We start from the raw sequence: 23,001 nt of genomic DNA, 5'->3' as shown, positions 1-23,001 counted from the left end.
AGCTCTTATGTTTCATTATTAAACCTTCTTATAAAAATCCACCCACTTCACATTTTTTTTCTTTAATTATTTCCAATTTTATTTATTTCTCACTTGCTTCATTTATTTAATTTTCTTTGAGGAGAGGGTTTATTTTACGTTATTTAATTAGATTTTTTTCTTTTTTTTTTCTTATGTTAATTTTGAGCCCCTCCTTTTATACAATCATGGGTGATAATATTTAAATTGCAGGACATAAAAAGTGTCCTCACATCAATGACAACATTTCTGCTCATTTAGGCCTGTTTCACACCGCAGATTTAAGCAGAAACTTAAACTTAAGAAACTTAAAACTTCTGATAGGAAAAAAAAGTCCATTTAAATGTACAAAACACATGGTGAAGTAACCAGACAAATGCTGCAGTAAGACTAAAATGTGAAGTTCTCTGAGGCAGTTTTCACTGCAATTGATAACTGTGACACACCATGAAGGCATCTGTCCATTTGCTTTTGTATAAAGCGAGAGCCTGCGGTGTGAAACAAAACATGGAATTTGTACCGTGAGCGGATAGACCTATCTGTACAATACAATGTTGCTATGGAGTATGGACGTTGCTAAAAGAATCAAGTATTTAATTGCGCCATGCACCTTGATTTTGTCAGATTTAGTAAATAGTATGCTAACTGTGAAACTTACATCAAGCCTGGCATGCATCTTTTCGTGATGCGAGAAGTTCACTTATGTAGTTTATAAATTTTCAAATGTTTCAAATTTTTTGCCTTTTCAAATGTGCGATTTTTGAGGTAATTGCACATTTGAAAAGCTTTTGTTTCTAAGTTGGCTTATAGAAGTACATTTTCACCATATTACCTACTGGGTTCAGCATGCATACAGCCGAAATACACGTTGTGCAGAAATTCACAGCTATACTTCCGCTAGGCAGCAGTGTGAATACTGTAACAAGTATAATCACCTGCTGATAATGTATGCTGTGTGAAACAGGTCTCACACAGTTTCCTTCCCAGTTTGTCTGCTTTTTCTTTAGTCGTGTCTATTGTAATCTTACATTCAATCACTTAGTGGTTTGAATAATTATGTTTTATTGGTTTAACCTCCTCGTCTTTTCCCCTGTCTTGTGTTTCTGGTTGTATTTGTGAGTAATTTTGTGTTTCTTTCGAACCTGTCAAAGAAAGAAAAATGCCAGGATTCACTTTTTTGTGTTCTCCTTCTTTGTTTCCCCTTCCTTCGTTGCTGTTGTACTCTAATATTGTGTCTATACTGTACCAGGACTGGAAATTCTACCTCTCAGGAGACAAGGTAAGGTAATTGAATGACAGCAACCTGAACATCTGCATGCATGTCATAATATCCAGTAAATCTTCATATTGTAACATATCATATTATAACATAACATATCATATAATACATCATAACATATCAAGTAATATATCATGTTATATCCAGTATATCATAATATCCAGTCAAATAAGCAAAAACAATGGAGATCAGTGTGCTATTTATAATATGAATGTTCAGATTGCTGTCATTTAAAGACACCATGAAAAGACTGAAGAATTTTCTTTTCTTATCTTGATATATTGAAACATGATGGAATGAAAATCTTGTCCCTTATTTTAAAATAACTAATAGATGTTTTAACCAAAAGGTACTCGGGAAAAGAAGAAATGTTGGTTGGGGCAAGATGTCACATAAATGCTAGGATTTAGTACAATTAAATACAATATTTACTGACCAAAAAAAAAAGCTGTTTTAGATTTTTGTGTGTGATGTTTCATTTTTACTCATTTATTTGTTCCCTCACATATTGATATACTGTTTATTTTTTTCTATATCCCTAAGAAGTGTGACAAACAAAAGTTACAAAGCTCAATGCATGTTCAGTGAACTATATCTTTTGGAGTACTAACAGTGTAAATGTAAGGCATATGACAATACAGAAACTGACTTTCAAAAAGAAACCTACTTTAAGAAATATTTACCAGAGTGAACATTGGGACAACTAGCCCTGGTTTATTTCTCTATTTATAAATTTAAGATGTGTTTGAATCTGCAAAACGTGAATCTGCATATTTAAAGCAAATCAAGAAGGAAATTATCATTGGTGCAAATATCATTGTGTGTCTTAGATATTATCTCTTTTTTACCCAAGTAAACTTTTCTGCCTCCACTTCAAATATATCATATTTTGTTCAGAGTTTTGTCAAATGTTTTTCAATACATAGACTACAAGATTATTCAGCATATGTTACGTCACTGTGCACCTGCTGTGTTGTTGTTGTTGTTGTTTTTTCCCTGATGTTCTGACAATTTACCATAAATCTGGATTCTCTCAGGCATCAAAAGGAGATCTAAGGTTCCCGGTGTTATGATTACACAGTATTTTGAGGAACTTCCTGAGGGGATGACAACTCCAGACTTCACACGTAAACCGATCGCTTTAACCATTCAAGAAGGTATATGCACATTAAAAGAGAAGAATCTACAAAAGTGAAAGCAAATATGATTAGAGGTGACATTTGAGAGCTAAATGATTCTGGATGTGAAATTAACAAGCTAGGAACACATACAGACGATTAACACACAGATTTGCTGCCCTAAATGTCTAAACTGTGCAGCTACACAACTTAATTTGTGCAGTAGAGGAATGATTTATCAAGTTCGCTGCTCATCCTCCAGCTTTAACATGTGACCATGCTATATATGCACCAGGAAAAGAAATCAAATACTGTAGCATAAATCCCATTTCAGGCTAGTTTGAAATGCATAGCGCAAGACTACAAATGTGTAATGTATGCTTTCATTTATGTTTTTAATGACATGTAACCTTTCAAACTATGAGTTTTTGCCCTTTATTCTGCCTGTATCTAAACCACTTTGCCAAAGTGTCTGCTGCTTTACAAGTAAGAGGATCTCTTAAAAAACAGAACAATGTCAGCCAAGTTAACTATTTCTAATAAGCAATAAAGAAAATATGGTACGATTTTACAATAATGAATTTACTAACATAATCTAACAATGAGCAGTACATTTATTATGCTAATTATTAATCTTTATTAACGTTTATTGTTAGTTCATGATAACTTCAAATATCCATCAAATAATATTACCGGATAAAATGTTTGATTTTAATAATGTATTAGTAAATGTTGAAATTGATATCAACAAAGATGAATAAATGCTTTCCAGGTATTTTTCCTTGTTATTTCTTGATAACTGAAGTAGTTAACTAATGTTAACATATGAAACCTTATTGTAAAAATGTTTGTTACCTACAATACATTCACTACAATTCAAAAGTCTGGACACACCTACTTATTCTGTATTATTACTATTTCCCCCTTTTCATAAGAATAGCAAAGTCATCAAAACTATGAAGTGTTTCTAGTTTAATATTGCTGTTGCACACTCCACGAGGTGCATCCTGGAATGCACTTTCAAATAATCAATATATGTACAGTATGCTGGGCACTTGTTAAATTGTTATTGACATGTTAGTTTTGTATAGAAATTCACACATAGGCTCAGTTTATATTTGTGTACAAATATAAATATAATCTAAACGATGCATATACCATCAACTGTTTTCACAATGGAAATACATAAATTCAGTTAAGTGTGTCCAAGCTTTTCAGTAGTAGTGTATTGGAACACATTCTCTCATAAATGTTCACAGAATTCAAAACAAATAAGATTCCTGTACAAGCGGCAATTAACAACCCACAAAGCATGTGACACAATAAATAACATAAGAACAATGTTTTCAAGGCACTAGAATTCTATTTTGAAAGCCTTTTAAGTTCTACTTAATATATATATATATATATATATATATATATATATATATATATATATATATATATATATATATATAAAGTCTTTAACAACTTTCATTTTGGTGAAACAGGAAAACTAGCCATTTTTAAAGCCAAAGTGATTGGAAACCCAGCACCCACTGTAACCTGGCATAGAGCACAAGGAGAAATTAATGATCCCCAAAAGTTTCAGAACAAATATGACCCCACAACTAATGAATACACTTTGGAGGTATGCACACGCTTTTAGCCTTGCTTTTAATCCTCTACTTAACATTTAGGGTGAAGTGTGTAATGGTTTAATTTTAAAATACCATCTCATATCCCAGCTTAATGTGAAGAGACTGTAAGTAGGAGGATTCCCGCAGAAAGTGCAAACTCTGTTGCCCTGCGCCATCAAAGCATTGCTTGCTTCAGTTGTTTGAGCAGCCCAACACAGCAACATTGTCACAACCAATGGCACAATTTTGGGACAGGACTTCCTGGTTGCTGGCCAAATGGGAGAGGATGGGAGGAGAGGTCAAGAAATCTGTTTGGAATCAGTCATTATTATTCTCTTTGGCAGCTCAAACATTACACAATTCACCCTTAAATGTTCATTTCATTATCACTGTCTTCCGATTAATACCCAAGATTCATCAACCCAACTTATTTTTTCTGATCATTTAATTTTGCAGATACCTAAAGTCAGTGGTGATGAAGTCGACACTTACAAATGCTATGCCTCAAATGAATATGGAAAAGCTGTTTGCACTGTTGTCCTAAATGTCATTGAAGGTATTAGACACGTCTGTGCTCTCACTTTCATTACTAACTTCTTATTCTATCCATACAAAAGGTAGAACTAACACTGGAAAATAGCTGCAAACACAATATATTCTTTTTCTTTTCAGTTGGATTCAAAAAGGACAAAGAAATGCAAAAGGCTGATGGAAGTAAGATAATTGTAACAACATTTTGGTATCATCAGTTCATCAAACAGGAAAAAGATTTAATGGCATACTTGTGACATTGAATATGGCACACACAAGCATTCACTTTCTTCTATTTGTTAATTGCATTTTGAGCTACTGCAGGTGACCCAACAGAGTTTAGAAAGAGGCTCAGGAAAAGGTGAGACATTTGTTTCCATTACATTACACATTAATGCAATGTCATCAGCAGTGCAGTTTCACATTAGGCTTTATTTATATGTCTGATTCTTGCCATAGTCAATTAGCTCATCTCATATGAAAGCATCAGTTACATTAACCCAGTTAAGTGCTAGCATTTGGCCTGGAGTTCATATTTGTCATTACAATCTTCTTAAAGTGCTGGTAAAAAAGCTGAGGAGAAAAAGGAAGGTGACATTGACGACTCTGTATGGGAATTGCTGCTGAGTGCTGAGAAGAAAGACTATGAACGCATTTGCATCGAGTATGGCATCACTGATTACCGTGGCATGCTGAAGAAACTGGTTGAGATGAAGAAGGAAAGAGAAGAGGAGCAGGCAGAGGTAAAGAGCTGCCAAAATGACAGAAGGTTTCTCGAAGAATTGCTTTCACATGTTCATGACTGGATGCACAAATCTGAAGACCAATTGTTATGTACTTTTTGTCTCTCTGATTTAGTTCATCCAATATCTCCATAATCTCAAGCCCATTGAGATGAAATCTGAGGATGCTGCAACCTTTGAACTGGAAATGGAGCTTAAAGACCCCAACAGTCGCATTTTTCTGTATAAGGTGAGAACTGTGAATCAGAGGATCTGAAATAGCAATGAAAAAAAGGTGTGACAGGTGCATTAGATCAATGCTACTTACAGACAATCAATGCCTCTCACTGAGCTCTCATCGTCTGTGATAATCGACAAACAGCCACAACTGGTTCACATCAGTATTATTTCAGTATCATTGAGATGCCATTATAGTTTTTTTTATTAGTTTTTTAATTTTAGTTAAAAGTTTTTGTAATTTTGTTGTAATTTTTAATTTAAGTATAAGTTAAACTAAATTAAAATAAAAAATATTGCTTTGGCAACTAGCTGAAATAAAAATGTTTAATTAAGTGTTTTCTATTTTATTTCAGTTAATGTTTATTTTATTTCAAGTAATTTTTTTATGATTTTTGTTTTAGTTAACTATAATAGCCCTGGTTCATATACAATAATATCTGAAAAAGCACCCCAATATTTAAGCAACTTTAACAGTAAAATCTTGAGGGACATAATTTCACTCATCTGTGCTCCATCCAGTGCTTCACGCTTCAGTCTAGTAGGTGGCATCCTACCATTAGACTGAATTCACCCAGCCGGAAATTTATTCAATTATTATGACTACAATTTTTTGTTATTTTGTTAATTTTTGTTATCACTGTTAGAAATGAATTAATTGATTTAGCATTTTAACACTTCCATAAGGATGAGTTAAATTTAATAAACGATGTATTGATCTTGTGAATAAGCTATACCAATATTTTTAATTGGTCGTTAAAATTTTATATGGAAATTTTACCAACACACTGATCCTTTAGTTATGCACTGGCGCAAAAATGCACACCTTTTGGACCAATTTTGCAGCATCATTTCTCGACTGCCACAAATACTTCCATAACAAAATACTCATTTTGTGCACGTTTTTACTGTACCTATATATATATATATATATATATATTATATATATATATATATATATATATATATATATATATAAAAGCATCACACAGAAAAAACACTGACAGAACCCATTGATCTAACAGTGTTGCTGACTGCTCCAAATGCAAACTTTGCACGCAACAATCTTTCAGCAATTGACAGCGCTCTGATCCAGTGGCATACAGGCATCATCAGATTGACAGCACTCAAGCCCAGCAATGTTGGGGGGATCCAGTGGGGGCAGCCACACTTTATCACAACCCTGTTAAAATGTAGTGACAGTAGGTACACTCATTGGTGCCCCCTCCTGCTGGTGGCAGCTTAGGCAACCGACTAGCTTGCCAATGCCTAGAAACGGGCCTGCTTAATGTGTTTTTTTGTCTTATTTTTCTAAATGCATCATGAACAGTTATCAGTTACTCTTTCCCTTTTGTTCAGGATGGTGTCATGATTCCATACAGCAAAGATGTTGAAGGCGAATTAAAGCACTGTCTAAAACAAGTTGGCAAGAAGTATATCTTCACTGTTAAAAATCTCAATCCAGAAGATGCCGGAATCTATCAAGTGGATGTTGAGGGTGTCAATATCTTTTCAACTGATTTCAAGGGTAGGTTTTTTTTTTTTTTTTTTTTTTTTTACAGCACGTTTGTCTGTTTGTTAGTTCTGCACTTCTACACTGGATGTGAGCAATGCACCATTATGCCCCAAAACCAAATCAATCCCATAATCAATAAAGCTTTTGTCACGGTTCAATTGTCACAAAAGTGCACGACAAAGGAAAATGATAAGAATCAAGGATTTAATGTAGACTACACAGGAGAACTAGTAAACCACAACCAAATATAAATGCAAACCAAAACATACAGAGACTAGAAAGAACTAAAGGTATTTAAACACTGGGACTAGCGAGATAATTAATAAAACAGGTGAACAGAATGACATAATTAAAACAACTAAGGAAAACTAGGTCAAAGGAAAACTAACAGAAAACAACAGACATGTTGCAGCTGTCAAGACTGGAAGCAGCTGTTTGGTTGCACATCGGACAGTTACATCAAAGTTGGCATGTGATGTTTCTGGTCAGCTAATATAAATTTCCTTTTGCTTCTAGACGTATACACAGACACACATATTTCCATTGAAAATAAAGCAAGTTGTGCTATTAAAGCCAGTTAAGAAGCCTAGTGGAGACACCGGCATTCAAAACCAGGTCTTTCAGCAGTGCTTTTACAGAATGCATAATGTCATTGACTGAGGTGTGTTCATCCATATTTAACACAGTTCCCCCTGTGGACTTTGCCCTGAAGATTAAGGAGGTGACGGCCCAAGAGAGAGAGGATGCCATCTTTGAGTGTGTTTTAACTCAGCCCATTAGTAAGATGGTTTGGACCCTAAAAAATACACCTCTCTTTAACAATGAGAAATATGAGATTACGTGTTCAGAAGATAAACTGATCCACTGTCTGAGGATTATTGATTGTATGCCTTTGGATGCTGGAATCTATGCTGCTATAGCCGGCATTAGGTCTTGCAGTGCTTGGCTGATTGTAGAAGGTAAGTGCAACTTTTTTTTTTTTTTTTTTTTTTTTTTTTTTTTTTTACTTAGTAGAAATAAGTCCTTTCAATGAATGAAACTTAATCAAATTCAATCATGATGATTAATTAAATTAATTGCACATATATTTGCACATCACATATACAATACCTGTATAAATTTTTTTTTTTTTTTTTTTTTTTTTTTGCTGAACACAAAAGAAGATATTTTGAAGAATGTTGGTAATTAAAAATTTTCTGGTCCCATTTGACCTCTTTTTTCCATACTATGGAAGTCAGTGGGGAACAGCAACTGTTACCCACATTCTTTAAAATATCTCATTTTATGTTCAAAAAGAAAAGAAAAAGAAAGAAACTAATAAAAAAACTCAAACAACAACAACAACGACAAAAATAATAAAAAAAACATTACAGAATATGACTTTGAAGTCATTGTGTTTAATGTAATGCATTCTTTTTATTATAAATATTTGTACTACATCCTGTAATTTTATTAACCTGCTTAAATTCAGTAAGCACTATCTGAATCTGTCTGTAATATTGTTTTCACAAAAGCTGACAAAGATCCTGCAACAAAGGGGAAGAAGAAAGCCCGTAAAACCACTCAGGCAGGTGGTGGTGGTGATGACTTGCTGAAGGTTGCTGCTGAGCAGGCAGAGAGGAACAAGAAGGAGATAGCAGAAGCTTTGGAGGCTGCTAAAAATCTCCGGGCTGAAAGAGAGGCAGCAGAAGCTGAAGCTAAAGCCAGAGCTGCAGCTGAAGCCGAAGCCGAAGCAGCAAAAGCGGCAGCAGCTGCCGTGGCCGCAACTGCTGCTAAAGCTGCACAGGATGCTCTTGCCGCAGCTAAAGCCAAAGTTAAATCTGAGGCTGAAGCTAAAGCCGCAGCAGAAGCAGCTGTACTGGCTGCAGCAGCTAAAGCCAAATCCAGTGCTGAGGAGGAGGCCAGGAAGCAGGCTGAACTCAGGGCCTTAAGTGAAGGTCTGAGTGCTGAGCAAGCTGCTGCAGCAAGTCTTGGGAAGGCTGGAGCTGCAGGTGGAGTTGGAGGTGGTGCTGCAGCAGTGGTAGGAGCAGTAAGGGCTGCAGAATCTACAGGTACTGGAGAAGCTGGAGGAGCTGGAGGAGCCGGAGGAGCCACAGGAGCCAGAGGAGCTGGAGGAGCCAGAGGAGCCACAGGAATTGGAGGAGCTAGTGGAGCCGGAGGAGCCACACAAGCTGGTGGAGCAGGAGGAGCCACAGGAGCCGGAGGAGCCACAGGAGATGGAGGAGCTGGTGGAGCCGGAGGAGCCACAGGACCTGGAGGAGCTAGAGTAGCTGGTGGACCCACAGGAGCTGGAGGAGCCAGAGGAGCTGGAGGGGCTGATGGAGCCGGAGGTGCTGGTGGAGCTGGAGGAGTTGGAGGGGCTGATGGAGCCGGAGGTGCCGGTGGAGCAGGAGGAACTGGTGGAGCCGATGGAGCTGGAGGAGCCGGAGGAGCTGATGGAGCTGGAGGAGCTGGTGGGGCTGGAGGAGCTGGAGCTGCTGGTGGGGCCGGAGGAGCTGATGGTTCTGGAGGAAGCGGTGGCGAGGGAGGAGAGGGAGGAGATGGAGGAGACAAGAAGCGTCAAAGAGCAGGACCTCTTGTACCAGAGACTGTCGTAGGTAAAAAATTATACACTATACTATACAAATTCCTTCTCGCTTTTATCTCTTATTTAAAAAATATGTACTGTAACATTGCAGCAGTGATTGGTTCTTACAGAAAACATACAGTCTAGCAAAGCAGGCCAAACTTCAATACATTACATATACGGTATTGTATATACAAAAACAAAACCATTAAAAGTAAGATTTTTGTATATTTTTCAAAGTCTCTTATCATGACCAAGGCTGCATTTATTTGAACAAAATACAGTAAAAAAACATTAATATTATAAATTATCATTACAATTTAAAATATAATAATTACAATTTTAAATAATAATAATAAACATTTCTTAGAAATATATCACTGTTGAAAACAAAAAAGCTTTGCTACTTAAAGTCTGTGTAAAGCAATATTAAATATGTGTTCTGAGTTTGTCACACCACAGAAAAATTTGTTATTAACCACCCAGCCAAATTTGAATGATAAAAAAACCAAGTAAATAAAATAATGTATCAAAATCTTGGAAGAAGAAGAAGAAAAAAAAATCTGCTCTCAAACGGTAGGGGTGTGTCTGATGTTGGCGCTGAAACCATGCCCACTCACAGGAAAGCTGCCGCCTCGCTCAACTCTCAAAACCCACTACAACCTGAATGGACATGGATGCTCCCACTAGCAGTTTAATTTAAATAAGGAGACCTAGCTGTTTTGTAAATTAATGCAACCAGGTAAAATGCATTTATGTGGCGAAGGCATAGCTAGTTAGCAAACTGTAGGCTGTAGTCATATAACGTTCGGTCTGTGCAGCGCTGCTTCAAGTTGAACACACCTCTTTATAGTGTTAGGGGAGGGGCCATACTCAGTGGCTCCAGTACGTCATCAAAACATCATTTTAGCCCCGCCTAGAAAACCGTGAACACAAAAATGTAATTTAACGGTCTAATTCCAAAATTCAGTACTACATAGTTCGTAGTCTTTGTAATATGTTTCAGCAAAACATTTTGTCAATGAAACAATTCTCTGAATCGCTTTTACACTGACTTTAATATTTTTGTGAATTATTTTTCAGGATTCTATAAAGAATATTAATAAAAATATATTTATTCTTTAATAAAATATTCGAAAGAGTAGCATTTATTTGAAATTTGTTTGAAAACAAAAAACAAATACAATTCTTTACTGTCACTTTTGATCAATTTAATGCATCCTTGCTGAATAAAATTATTAATTTCTTGGTGTGTACAGTGTGTGTACACAGTATATATGTGTGTGTGTATGTATACATATATATATATATATATATATATATATATACACACACAGCACACACACACACACACACACACACACACAGACACACACTCCTACAACAAGTATACTGATACCTGTTTAATTATCTTATGGATACCTTTTTACAAAACTGTTATTGCTTATTTTGAAGTGTCAGCATTCAACAGGTTTTGTAAAAGAGCTTTGTTTTTGTGCAACATCCTTGCACAACTTTCTGTTTGCTTATAAGCCGATGTTACTCTGCACATACAAATGCAATCATCACAACACCTATATCCTTGAGGTGTTTTAGCTCAAGCAGTATACGCACATACAACAAAATCAAAGCATTTCACATCCTGAGCGGATTAATTCACACTTTACATTAAAAATCATGATAGGAAACTCAAACACACCCAGCACATTTCCAGATGTGAGCATGGAGCGTTGTAAGCAGGAAGTGGAAGCCGAGGGCTGTACTCGTGTAAGACAAGGCCCACTGATGCCAGACACAGTGACTGGTAAGAGTGTGGGACGAACACTAAATCCAGCTCATCTGTATTAAAATCCTGTGCAGTGATTACAGAAACTAAATAGTTTACTAAACTAAAAAAAAAAAAAAAAAGTATTTTCCATTAAACATCAACATTAACACAAATAGCTTTTACTTGAATGACTGATAAAACATTGATCATGAGAAAGACATTTCATGTAACATTAACAACTTATTTATTTTTAATAAATACTGATTTATTAAGCATGATAATTAATTTTTAGTTATTAATATATATATATATATATATATATATATATATATATATATATATATATATATATATATATATATATATATATATATTTAAATAATGTGGGGGGAAACAGTGGCGTGCTTAAAAATATTATCACAACTAATGTAATTTCCAATCATGTGAGATAATCAAATTGAAAACTGTACATCAAATCATCTGTCTTTTTTTCTCTCTCTCTATCATCAAATGTTCCATAAAATTTATTAATAATTCCGTTTTTCAATTTAATGTGCTACTCAGTTTGTCTTAATTGTTTGTGTCATTTATTTGTTGTTCATGTACCTGTATTGTGGTGTTAGTTTGTCAGTGTTTCTTGTAAATGTTGTTGTAATTGTTTGGTTTCTATTTTTTTGGTGTTGCACTGGGTAGCACCTCCCACTGTGAAATCTCATTGGCCATATATCGAGCTCTTCATATTTGTATATTAAACATCATGTTCTCACTGGTCATGCAGCATTTTTGTTCCAGTTTCTGGTAACTTACTTACTTAAAAAAAAAAAAAAAAAAAAAAAAAAAAAATATGCTTAAACGGATAGTTCACCCAAAAATGAAAATTACCCCATGATTTACTCACCCTCAAGCCATAGCTGTATATGACATTCCTCTTTTAGATGAATACAATCGGAGTTATGTTAAATAATATCCAGGCTAATCTATGCTTTATAATGGAAGTGGATGGTAGCCCAAAATTTGAAGTCCAAAAAATTGCACCTATCCATTATAACAGAAGTCCACACTGCCCGGGGGGTTGATAAAGGCCTTCTGAAGCGAAGCGATGAGTTGGTGTAAGAAAAATATCCATATTTACAACTTTATAAACCTTAATCTCTAGCTTCTGCTTACTGTTGAAAACATGTTCACGAGAGAGTGGTGTCCAGCCGAAGACGTAGGCAAACGTGGTGACGAACACGGAAGTGACAGATGTGGAAGTGCAGAGGATAGAGCAAAACAAAACACCGGTCATTATTTAACTGGTCATTGAACATTATTTAATATAACTCCGATTGTATTAGTCTGAAAGAAGAATATCATATATACCTAGGATGGCTTGAGGGTGAGTAAATCATGGGTTAATTTTCATTTGTGGGTGAACTATACCTTTCACAAATTAATGCATTTTTCATTTTTGTGTAAATACATAAAAACAAAAACTGTGCACAAAATAATGTAACAGCCAATCGGAATAGTTGATGTTTAATACAGGATTTTTTGACCAATGAGATTTTATTGTGGATGGAATTACCCAGCATGGCACAAAAGCAACAAAACTGCAGCATTTTTAGAAGCTCGAAGCTTGGAAAATGTTCATTGTTTGCATTTTTTTTTTTTTTTTTTTTGTGGTGGTTTTTGTCACAGTTTTCTTAAATGTTGTTTGTTTTAAGGGTATATTTCTTTTTATTCTAAATGTTCTTTTTAACCTCTTTATCATATTAATGTCAATCTTCAAAATTCTTCACCGACTGACTGACCGGCATGAATAAAGGTGGAGGTAACCCATCAGATAAAGAAAAACCATCAGGGTATGGCAAGCCATCAGGTTCCGGTAATCCATCAGGTTCCGGTAACCCATCAGGTTCAGGAAACCCGTCAGGTTCTGAAAATCCTTCAGGTTCTGGGAACCCATCCGGGTCTGGTAGCGCTTCAGGTTCTGGCAGCGCTTCAGGTTCAGGGGACCCACCAGGCCCTGGAAAGCCACCAGGTCCTGGAGGGTCATCAGAGGGCACCACTGAAGCTACAGAGGAAGAAAAAGAAGATGAAGATGAAAAGGATGCGTCAGCTAAAGCTGGCAAGCGTTCAGGTCGTAAAAAACAAGGCCCACAGGTTCCGGAGACAGTTGTTGGTAAGAGATGTTTGAAGTTGCACTGAATAATGACATTGCTTTCATGCAAATGTCAAAGTCATTCAGAATACTGAGGAATAAATGTGCAATCTCTTGTAGGAGTTCTGGGTCTAATTCATTCACATCATCTGAACAATAAACAAAGTTATCCAAGCACTTCCTATTCCTATTATGTCTTTCACATGACTATGGAGACATTTTGCACATTATTAATCAGAAAACTGTTTGGACGTGGGCGGTTATCAAGCATTTACTTGTTCTGCCACAACATCCCTGAAAGGCTTAGGTCTTTTTTTAATGCTTTACTTAATTTAGCTTTAATTTAACCATTCTGGAAATGTTTTGGATCTTATTTCTGCAGGACCAAACATCTCGCAACATACCTTGGGACTTGGCTAGATAATTTTCCACTGAGAAACTTTGTTGGCTTCATTGTCCCAAATGCTCATCATTTAAAGATTATACCCCTAGCTTCCACAGAACATGCTTTGTAAGCATATGCATATTCATATCAGCAGTTCTTGGACATAAAGTACATGTTGAAACTTTGTGAAGGCATATCTGATGAGCAAGCTCAAAATAAGTGAGAAATATAAAGAGCAAGGCGGTTTGTAATCAGTAGCTTTAATAACCTCTTTAATTAGGTTGATTTGAGTAGGCGGGAAAGTTTTTTTTTTTTTTACATAATGCCAGTGGGCGTTGAATAACTTTTGTTTATTAAAGGAATAATCCCTTCAAAATGTAAAATTCGGTCTTCATATGTTTTACGCTCATGCCATTCCAAACCTGTATGTTGTATTTTTTTTTTTCTATGGAAGACAATAAAAATAACAACAACAACAATAATAATAATTGTTTCATTTTATTTCATTTTTTATTATTAAATGTATTATTTGTTTGTGTAAAGAATCATACGGTTTACATGGTGCTTATGGTGCTTTTGTTGTGCTTGACAGCCTGTGGTCAATTTGAACTCAACTGACACTGAAGAGCTATGTAAAAATCCTATAAACTCAATTTATGTATTTACCAAACAACAACAGCAATATACAGGTTTGGAGGGACATCTCTGAATAGACAATTCCTTTAACTAAATTTAATGAAAAATCTCTATATAATTGGAGTGGAAAACTCTTTACGTTTTATCGGAAGATTCAGTAATAAATGTTTAAAAAAAATAGTAGCCAGCCAGTCTGCAATGTGCCAGATATTTCTTATGCACTGTTTGTGTGTCTGCTGTCTGTATATATCAGTATATACACAGGGCTTGTATTGTCTTCACCAAGCTTGCTTGTCTTGCTAAAGGCCAATCACCTCGCACACTAATCAGAGGAACCAGGACATGATAAGATCTTAATAAATTCAGCCAAATATGATTTCACAAAGTTTAATTATGAGAAGACAAATTAAAGATTTTATATGGCCTAGAAGACCTGAAAAGTCAAGTAGAAGTCATTCCTGCCAGATCTTTCATTACCTAAACAACATATCACATAAACCCTGGAGATTTTAAAGCAAATTCTGAACAAATATTTGCACAAGTATCCAGAGAACAAATAATACAAAATGGGGGTGAAAGTGTGTGTGTGTGTGTGTGTGTGTGTTGGGGGGGGGGGGGGGTTATTAGTTACTAACTAATAATTAGTGTTAATTACTAATTTTATTCACAAAACACCTGCAGATCCTGGTGTTCACTTTTCTGCTGGTCTGGAAGACTGCAAAGCTATTGTGGGAGAGGCAGCTGAACTGGTCTGCAAACTTAGCAGTGCTGACTGTAAGGGCGTCTGGTCCAAAGATGGCAGTGAGGTATAAAAATGGCATATATATGTATATATAATATATGATGTGTGCATGTGTATGTGTACATATATACACATATACTCTGTTTTGTTTTATTTCTCTGTAGATTACTGCCTCCACTGAAGGTATAACTATCAGTAACGAGGGAGCAGTTCACAAACTGAAAATTGCCAAAGTAACAGAGGAATTTGCTGGAAAATATAAATTTGAGGCTGATGGGCGTAAAACTGAATGTGTGGTTGCTGTTGAAGGTTTGTTTAGTAATATCTGCTCATTTGTGCTAATGCATATGCAAATGATTCAAAATTTAACGTTTAGACTTTTTAATTATTATTTTTTATTTATTATTATTATTATTCTGTTTGTGTGTTAAGATCCACCAAGATTCGATGACAAGGAAATTGAAGCATTTGCAAAACCGATTGTGATCAAACACAATCAGAAAGCCTCCTTCAAAATTCCATTTATTGGCCGTGAGCCATTCAAAGTCCAGTGGTACAAAGATGGTGAAGAGCTCACGCCTGACTCTCACTGCAAGATTGAGATTTCAGAGGGGGAAAGCCGTCTGCTTCTCACCAAACTACAGCGTAAAGACACAGGGGAAATAAAAATCAAAGTCAAAAATGAGTTTGGTGCAGCTGAAGCTATTTCTAATCTAGTTGTACTTGGTGAGTACAAAAAGTGAAGTAATTAAACTGGTAATAAGAATGTAGTACAGTTTGGAAACAAAATTGCACTCCACTTTGCCTGATACATTTTTACCTCATTTAGATAAACCTACCCCCCCAGTTGGACCACTGGAGATCATTGAGGCATCTGCCAACTGCATTGAGATCAAGTGGAGACCACCAAAAGACAATGGTGGTTGCCCTATTAAACATTACATACTTGAGCGTAACCAAATTGGACGCAACACATGGAAAAAGATAGGCCAGATCCCAGGTGAAGCCCACTACAGAGACAGTGATGTTGACCATGGTAGGAGATACTGTTATCGTATCAGAGCTGAGACTGATGAGGGCATCAGTGAACAGATGGAGACTGAGGATGTGCAGGCTGGCACTAAAGGTGACTTACTAAAAAAATCTCTAAAAGTAGCCTTGTGCTAGTCAGTCGCCATCCAGATTTGTCTTAATATAAACCTATGAAATATCTTACTTTCCAGCATATCCTGGTCAACCATCTGCTCCTAAAGTAGCCAGTGCCTTCAAAGACTGCATTAACCTGACATGGAGTCCTCCGACCAACACTGGAGGAACCAGTATTTTGGGTTATAACTTAGAGAAACGCAAGAAGGGTAGCAACTTGTGGGGCCAAGTCAATCCAACAGATCAACCAATCCAAGGTTTGTATCTCACATTTTTACACAAGTTACTTTAAAGTACTGTCTGCTAGTAATGTTTACTTCTCAATTACCATCCACAGCAAAGAAATATGCTGTAAAAGATGTAGTTGAAGGAATGGAGTATGAGTTCCGTGTATCCGCCATCAACATATCTGGAGCTGGTGAACCAAGTAACCCCTCAGAATTTGTGTTTGCAAGAGATCCCAAAAGTGAGTAATTTCTCAGGTTGCTCATTATCTTCCAAAAAAGAAGAGGAATTCAGCATAAGTATTCGTTTCGAAAAATGAACCATGGCCTCCCCTCATAGATTTGCAAAAATAGCGGTTTGAGGTCAGAATTTTCTGGGCTTCAAAATAACAAGCTAATTTGAACTACTCTTGCACTTCTCCCTATTTTCTCATTCAACGTTTTCTCATGCAAATGCTTTCATTTCAACTTCCTGTTAGAACCCCCTGGTAAAGTCATTGACCTTAAAGTGACAGACTCCACCTACACTACCTTATCCTTGTCTTGGACTAAACCAAAAGAAGAGCCTGGTGTTCAGGATGAGGCCAAGGGATACTTTGTGGATGTCAGGCCTGCTGAGAACACAGAATGGGATCGATGCAACACAAATGCCATTATCATGACCTCTTACACTGTAAAGGGACTGAAATCAATGGCCATGTATTGGGTTAGAGTGATCGCCATCAATGATGGTGGAGAGGGTGAGCCACAGGAGCTTAACAACTACATCTTGGCTATGCCTCCTCCAGGTGAATCATCTCATCTATGTTCAGAAAGGCCATAAATAAATAAAAATAATAAAAAAAAACTACTTCTCATTTTCAAAAACTGAACTGGATATGCAGCATCATTAAATCAAGGTTTTGTTTTTCTTAGTGAGACCGAGATTCACAGATTCTAACATCAAGAGCTTCATGGTGGTCAGAGCTGGAAATTCTGCACGATTCAACATCAACTTTGAGGTAATGGGCAATACTAAAACCATACTTTTAGAGAACAAACCAGGGGTTTAGAACTTTTATCACATAAGGTTTGTCACTTTTTGGGAGACAATCATTAGATACTACCTGCCATGTAAAGGGGTGAAATATAACCAGACTCCCGTTGCCCCTCCTCAGTACCTTGATCAAAAATGTAGTGCTGACTTACATCAGCAAATCATTTAGGACTACTAGCTGAATATTATGTCCCATAATTAATATTCATGAGCCAGGTTTTAATGTGCTCCCTTCCCATACAGTTTTCAGATCATTCCTACTCCCCATATTAATGTTATATTTTGCACTGGCCGCATGCCCGATACTTGTCCTATACTACCTTATCACAGGCTTCCCCATGGCCTGATGTCATCTGGCTTAAAGATGCTATCCCTGTGTCCAAACGTGTCACTATTAGCAATGCTGAGGGAGGCTCTCAGATCCTGATCCCATCTGCAGATCGCTCTGATACAGGAATCTATACCATCATTGTCAAGAACGTTGTGGGACAAGAGACCTTCAGTATTGAGATTAGAGTTACAGGTAAAATGAGGGAACCAGTGTATGTCTGTGAATCTGTTACAATCAAAGATACCTACTGTAACATCACCAAATAGAATTGAAAAAATCTTTTCAAATATGTTTTCCCAAATAGCCCCAGTCTGCTACAGTGCTTGTACTTTTTGATTAAATCATTTTATGAATAACTGAGACTGTACAAAAGTATTTAACAAACTCAACAAAAAAACACAAAGAGAAATGTACACTACTGTTCAAAAGTCACCAAGGCTGCGTTTATTTGAATACAGTAAAAACAGTCATATTTGAAAATATTATTACAATTAAAAATAACTTTATTTTTCCTATTTTAGTATAATTAAAAATTTAATTTATCCCCATGATGGCAAAGCTGAATGTCACATGATCTTTCAGAAATCATTCCAGTATGCCAATTTTGTGTGCAAGAAACATTTTTATTTATTATCAGTACTGAAAACACCTGTGTTGCTTTTTTTTTTTTCAAAAGTTCAAAAGAACAGCATTTATTTAAAACAAAGTAAAAATCTTTACTGTCAATATTTATAAATATAACACATAATAAATAAAAAAAAGTATCAATTTCTTTCAAAAAATGTTTTTGAATGGCAGTGTAGATTTATAGATAGTTATAAAAACAATATACTAAACCACACTTGCTCTGTACAGGAATGTACATGTAATAGCCTTGATCTGCCAGTCCTGATGAACTACGACTTGTTTTGGTGTAGATGAGCCAAAGCCCCCAGGCCCCATAGAGTTGGATGAGAATGTTCCGGGCACGGTGACAGTTTCCTGGGAACCATCCCCAGACGAGAAACGTGATGATCGCCTACATTACATGGTGACCAAGAGAGACTCGAGCAAGAGGTCCTGGCACACTGTAGCAGACCGTATCTTCAACAACCGTTTCACAGCCTGTAACATCATGCCAGGGAGAGAATACCAGTTCCGTGTGTACTCCAAAAATGACATTGGCCTGTCTGCCCCTTCGGAGTCACCAAAATGGCTAATCACATGCAAGAAAGGTTTGTGACATGGGGCAATGGTGATTTGAGCCACTAGTATTATTCATATTCAGTCCTTTTGTAAAGCAGCGGCTATATAAGTGTAAAAATGGTGGATGATATTTATGCTACGTGGTATAATTGTAGATACTGTTTGCATTAAGTATAAACAGCAATACATAAGTGCAAAGTGAAACGGATGTTACTTACAAAAAGTTTAAGTGAATAACATCTCAGTGGTGGGTGGAGTCAGCTATTTAGATTCAAATGTAAACAGACACAACCTAATATAAACTGGCCATGAAAATTAAACATGAAATGTATTAATATTACCACGAACTGCAATGTGCAAAGCCTAACACACTGGGTCAAATATTATATTATTTGTAACATTTACCAGTTAGGTTCCAATGTTTAACATTAGTTAACTACAAAAGTTAAAGTTAACTAACAATTAAAACATGTCTAAAGCATTTATTAATCTTAGTTAATTTCAACATTTATTAACACATTAATAAAATCAAAAGTTGTATCTGTTAATATTATATAATGGACCTAAACTAACAATGAACAATTGTATTTTTATTAAATAACATTAACAAAGATTAATAAATACTGTGACAAATGTATTACTAATTGTTAGTTAATGCATTAATGGGACCTATTTTTACTATTACCATGATATTATACTAATATGTTGGTAATATTCCCAAGTGACAGATGAATGTGTGTCAAAAATACTGAGTTTGATTGAATGTCCTTCAACAGCAAATGATATTGGAAGTTTTTTACTCAAAATGTACTTGGTTACATTATATGGTTAGTATCTGCTACCGCAGGTCTATCAGACCTGTAACCCATTTTTGGATTGCGACCCATCAGTTGAGAACCACTGATTTAGACTGTATCTTGTCTTATGCACGTTCTGCCACTAGGGGGTGTCTGTTTACTGTGGACACCCTGCCAACACATGCACTAAACTGTGACCCTTCAGGGACCCACCCACTCACCAACATGTCAAGTACACAACCTTAATCAACTGATTTTTAACCAGGCTCCTTCAATTTTTGCAGAAAAATTCACACTGAAAATCCCAGAGTCCAAGACCTGCAACTTGGAGAGTCCTCCGAGGTTTATGGTCCCACTGAAAATCCACACACCCCCACAAGGCTATGAGTGCTACATGAGTTGTGCCGTGAGGGGCAACCCCACACCCCACATCACCTGGTACCTCAACAATGTCAGCCTCAACACTGACACCAACTACTACATCACTAACACCTGTGGAGTGTGCTCCATCCTCATTCTCAGGGTTGGAGCCAAAGACATGGGAGAGTATAAAGTCATAGCTGAGAGCTCACTGGGAAGAGCGGAGTGCACCACCAATCTCACAGTGAGAGGTAAGGTTCTACATGGAGAAATGTAAAACTGCCTTACCAAAGCGTCAACATTTTTTAACTATATTCAGTAATGCTTAATAACTTCCAGTGCCTTGACAAGATAACATAACTTTACATATTCAGCAGCATTTTCAAACTATTTTCATGTTGTGGAGACAAACTCCCGAAGATTCTGGCAACCACTGTGGTCTTTGGACTTAACAGTAATAACGCACATACATTTGACTAACAAGCATTCTGTGTGCTGGTTTGAGAAACCAGCATGAGTCCATCCAAACACAGAGTGATCTGCAGTAATATTGGGAAACTCAGCAAATGTCACTCTGAAAAGTTATTAAATGACGAAATGAAAACATCTAAATGCTTCTGAATCCAATTTTACAAGGCATCCTACCAATGCAACACTATGTGCAGCTACTGTAAATGCAGTAGAATGCTTCTAAACATATTTCTAATCATATCTTCAGAAATCCTAAGAATAACTTGGTTAACACTTCTATTTCATATAATAATGTTAACTCACAAAACAAGGAAAAATCAGTAAGTTAAGAGCATTTCCATTCTGTTCCATTTGTTAACTACATTAGTTCCCACTAATAAGATAATACTTCTTAAGCATCTATTAATCTTAATTTATTTTTTACTAGCATTGAGCAGTTGTATTTTTATTAATTAACATAACAAATGTATTGGTAATTGTTAGTTAATGCATCAACTAATGTAACTACTGGGACAGAATGAAAACATCTAGATGCTTCTGAATCCAGTTTTACAGAAAATTCTTCCAATGCATCACTAACTAGCTATTTGATGCATAATGTTTCTAAATATATTTCTGAATATATTTTCAGAAATCCTCAGAAAAACTTGGTTTCAAACATGTTAAAAAGTCATAAAAGTTACTCAAAGTAAATTCAGAGAGTTTGAACATTTCATACGTAACACTGAAAATAAACACCTTAACCATATTTTCTTTGTTTTTCAGAATAAAACCTTGACGTGGAGAGGATGTCAAAAATATCACTTGCAAATCATGGTGCAAATCTTTTTTTTTTTTTCTTTTTTTTTTTGAGGCCCTTTGTAGAACTACAGCATTGAGTACTTTTGCAGAAAGATTGCTCATGTAAACGCTACACACTGTGTGGCCTTATGAAACTACATATTGTTTTACTGTGTTTAATAGAACAAAAATCTGAAAACAAGAAGAAAAAACTCTTTGTGTTGTGCTGCTTGAGGTGCTGATGCTAATACGCCATGCTTACCTAATCCTGTTTGGCAATAATTTTACTTCAGCTTAGTTCAGTTTTGGGGAGGTTTATTGTACTTGTACGCAATTTAATTTATTAATATATTTATTCTTGGCTTTTGTGAATGTACCCTGCTCTTTCGCAAATTCAATTACACACACACAAAAAAAAGTGCAAAGTACTGATTTCTCACATCCATTTTTTTCTTTTTGCTTGTCTGGAAATCCTAACATATAAAAGAAGCTATTGCTTCTTCAGATACCCTTTATCAACAAAAATGGTTTGGTGTAAATAAAATATTCAGGTTCTTTAAACAGTGCACTTGTGTATTGACAGTTATTGTACCATATCATTACAAATCCATTACTCTGTGTATGAATTCAAAGCACAATGACCCGATTATTAATCCATGATCCTATCCAGAACACATCCATTCAGAAACAGACAAAGCGAGAAAAATATTATACAGAAGTGCCATATGAATGCATACTGATGACACCATAAAGTCTCACTTATAAGTAAAGCCTGAACATGCTGTCCTTGTTATATTTGGACTATTTTACTGCATGCCAATAAATTTTTTAAATGACCTGTCAGGGTCCAGCACATGTAACATCAGTACAGTGCTCATGTGTATATGTCAGACTTAAGAGTCACTATATCATGATGATTTATGACCTCTCCGTCTCTTCTGATCCACATATGGGCCATAACGTCCTGGCCTGACCATACAAATGTAACTTCAAACTCGGAACCAACAAGCATGGGATTTTCAGTCTTGGCCACTTAAAAGTTTATGCAACCCATGAATCATTTAGAATAAACGATCTCCAAAACTATTGCACACATTTACATTAAGCATCAACAAACAACATATTTTCTTTTTTCTTCAAATGAGAACCATTCATTTTTGTTAATAGAGGCTAGATTAGTCTTATATGACCCATTTTTGATATGGTACACAATTACAATGACAAATGATACACAATTTTTAGAAATAAAATCATCATTGTTAGTAGGTTCAAGGCACATCATTCTGAAAAGCACAAGCTTATCTTTCTCGCATCATGAGGAAGCTGCTCCTTCGGCTGTCACTGCTGCACCGCACATTAACTCCTGGAGTTTCTTTTTCAGTGGATAGTTT

General features: G+C 36.0%; 1 protein-coding gene across 6 annotated transcripts in view; it reads left to right on the top strand.

Annotated features, from left to right (window-relative positions):
- LOC109083095 (immunoglobulin-like and fibronectin type III domain-containing protein 1) overlaps nucleotides 1-22,176 on the top strand; it is a 35,257-nt gene extending 13,081 nt beyond the window's left edge. The window contains exons 3-27 of one of the 6 annotated variants that reach the window (XM_042758809.1): nucleotides 1,268-1,297; nucleotides 2,335-2,454; nucleotides 3,906-4,045; nucleotides 4,491-4,590; nucleotides 4,707-4,748; nucleotides 4,881-4,926; nucleotides 5,125-5,308; nucleotides 5,424-5,537; nucleotides 6,884-7,052; nucleotides 7,727-7,999; nucleotides 8,555-9,637; nucleotides 11,291-11,410; nucleotides 13,182-13,538; nucleotides 15,220-15,344; nucleotides 15,445-15,589; nucleotides 15,713-16,006; nucleotides 16,110-16,406; nucleotides 16,504-16,683; nucleotides 16,764-16,892; nucleotides 17,130-17,438; nucleotides 17,566-17,651; nucleotides 18,017-18,209; nucleotides 18,935-19,231; nucleotides 20,284-20,610; nucleotides 21,596-22,176. In XM_042758809.1, coding sequence (XP_042614743.1) covers nucleotides 1,268-1,297; nucleotides 2,335-2,454; nucleotides 3,906-4,045; nucleotides 4,491-4,590; nucleotides 4,707-4,748; nucleotides 4,881-4,926; nucleotides 5,125-5,308; nucleotides 5,424-5,537; nucleotides 6,884-7,052; nucleotides 7,727-7,999; nucleotides 8,555-9,637; nucleotides 11,291-11,410; nucleotides 13,182-13,538; nucleotides 15,220-15,344; nucleotides 15,445-15,589; nucleotides 15,713-16,006; nucleotides 16,110-16,406; nucleotides 16,504-16,683; nucleotides 16,764-16,892; nucleotides 17,130-17,438; nucleotides 17,566-17,651; nucleotides 18,017-18,209; nucleotides 18,935-19,231; nucleotides 20,284-20,610; nucleotides 21,596-21,600 — 5,165 coding nt within the window. In that variant the 3' untranslated portion in view covers nucleotides 21,601-22,176. Of the gene's footprint in view, nucleotides 1-1,267; nucleotides 1,298-2,334; nucleotides 2,455-3,905; nucleotides 4,046-4,490; nucleotides 4,591-4,706; nucleotides 4,749-4,880; nucleotides 4,927-5,124; nucleotides 5,309-5,423; nucleotides 5,538-6,883; nucleotides 7,053-7,726; nucleotides 8,000-8,554; nucleotides 9,638-11,290; nucleotides 11,411-13,181; nucleotides 13,539-15,219; nucleotides 15,345-15,444; nucleotides 15,590-15,712; nucleotides 16,007-16,109; nucleotides 16,407-16,503; nucleotides 16,684-16,763; nucleotides 16,893-17,129; nucleotides 17,439-17,565; nucleotides 17,652-18,016; nucleotides 18,210-18,934; nucleotides 19,232-20,283; nucleotides 20,611-21,595 lie in introns of those variants that run through there. The other 5 variants (XM_042758810.1, XM_042758812.1, XM_042758813.1 and 2 more) reach the window with 5 other exon arrangements.
- The last annotated feature ends 825 nt before the right edge of the window (nucleotides 22,177-23,001 follow it).

The sequence above is a fragment of the Cyprinus carpio genome, chromosome A6 (assembly GCF_018340385.1).
Source record: "Cyprinus carpio isolate SPL01 chromosome A6, ASM1834038v1, whole genome shotgun sequence".
Taxonomy (NCBI): Eukaryota; Metazoa; Chordata; class Actinopteri; order Cypriniformes; family Cyprinidae; genus Cyprinus; species Cyprinus carpio.
The sequence above is the reverse complement of the archived record's forward strand: the minus strand, read 5'-3'. Positions and strand labels throughout refer to the sequence as shown.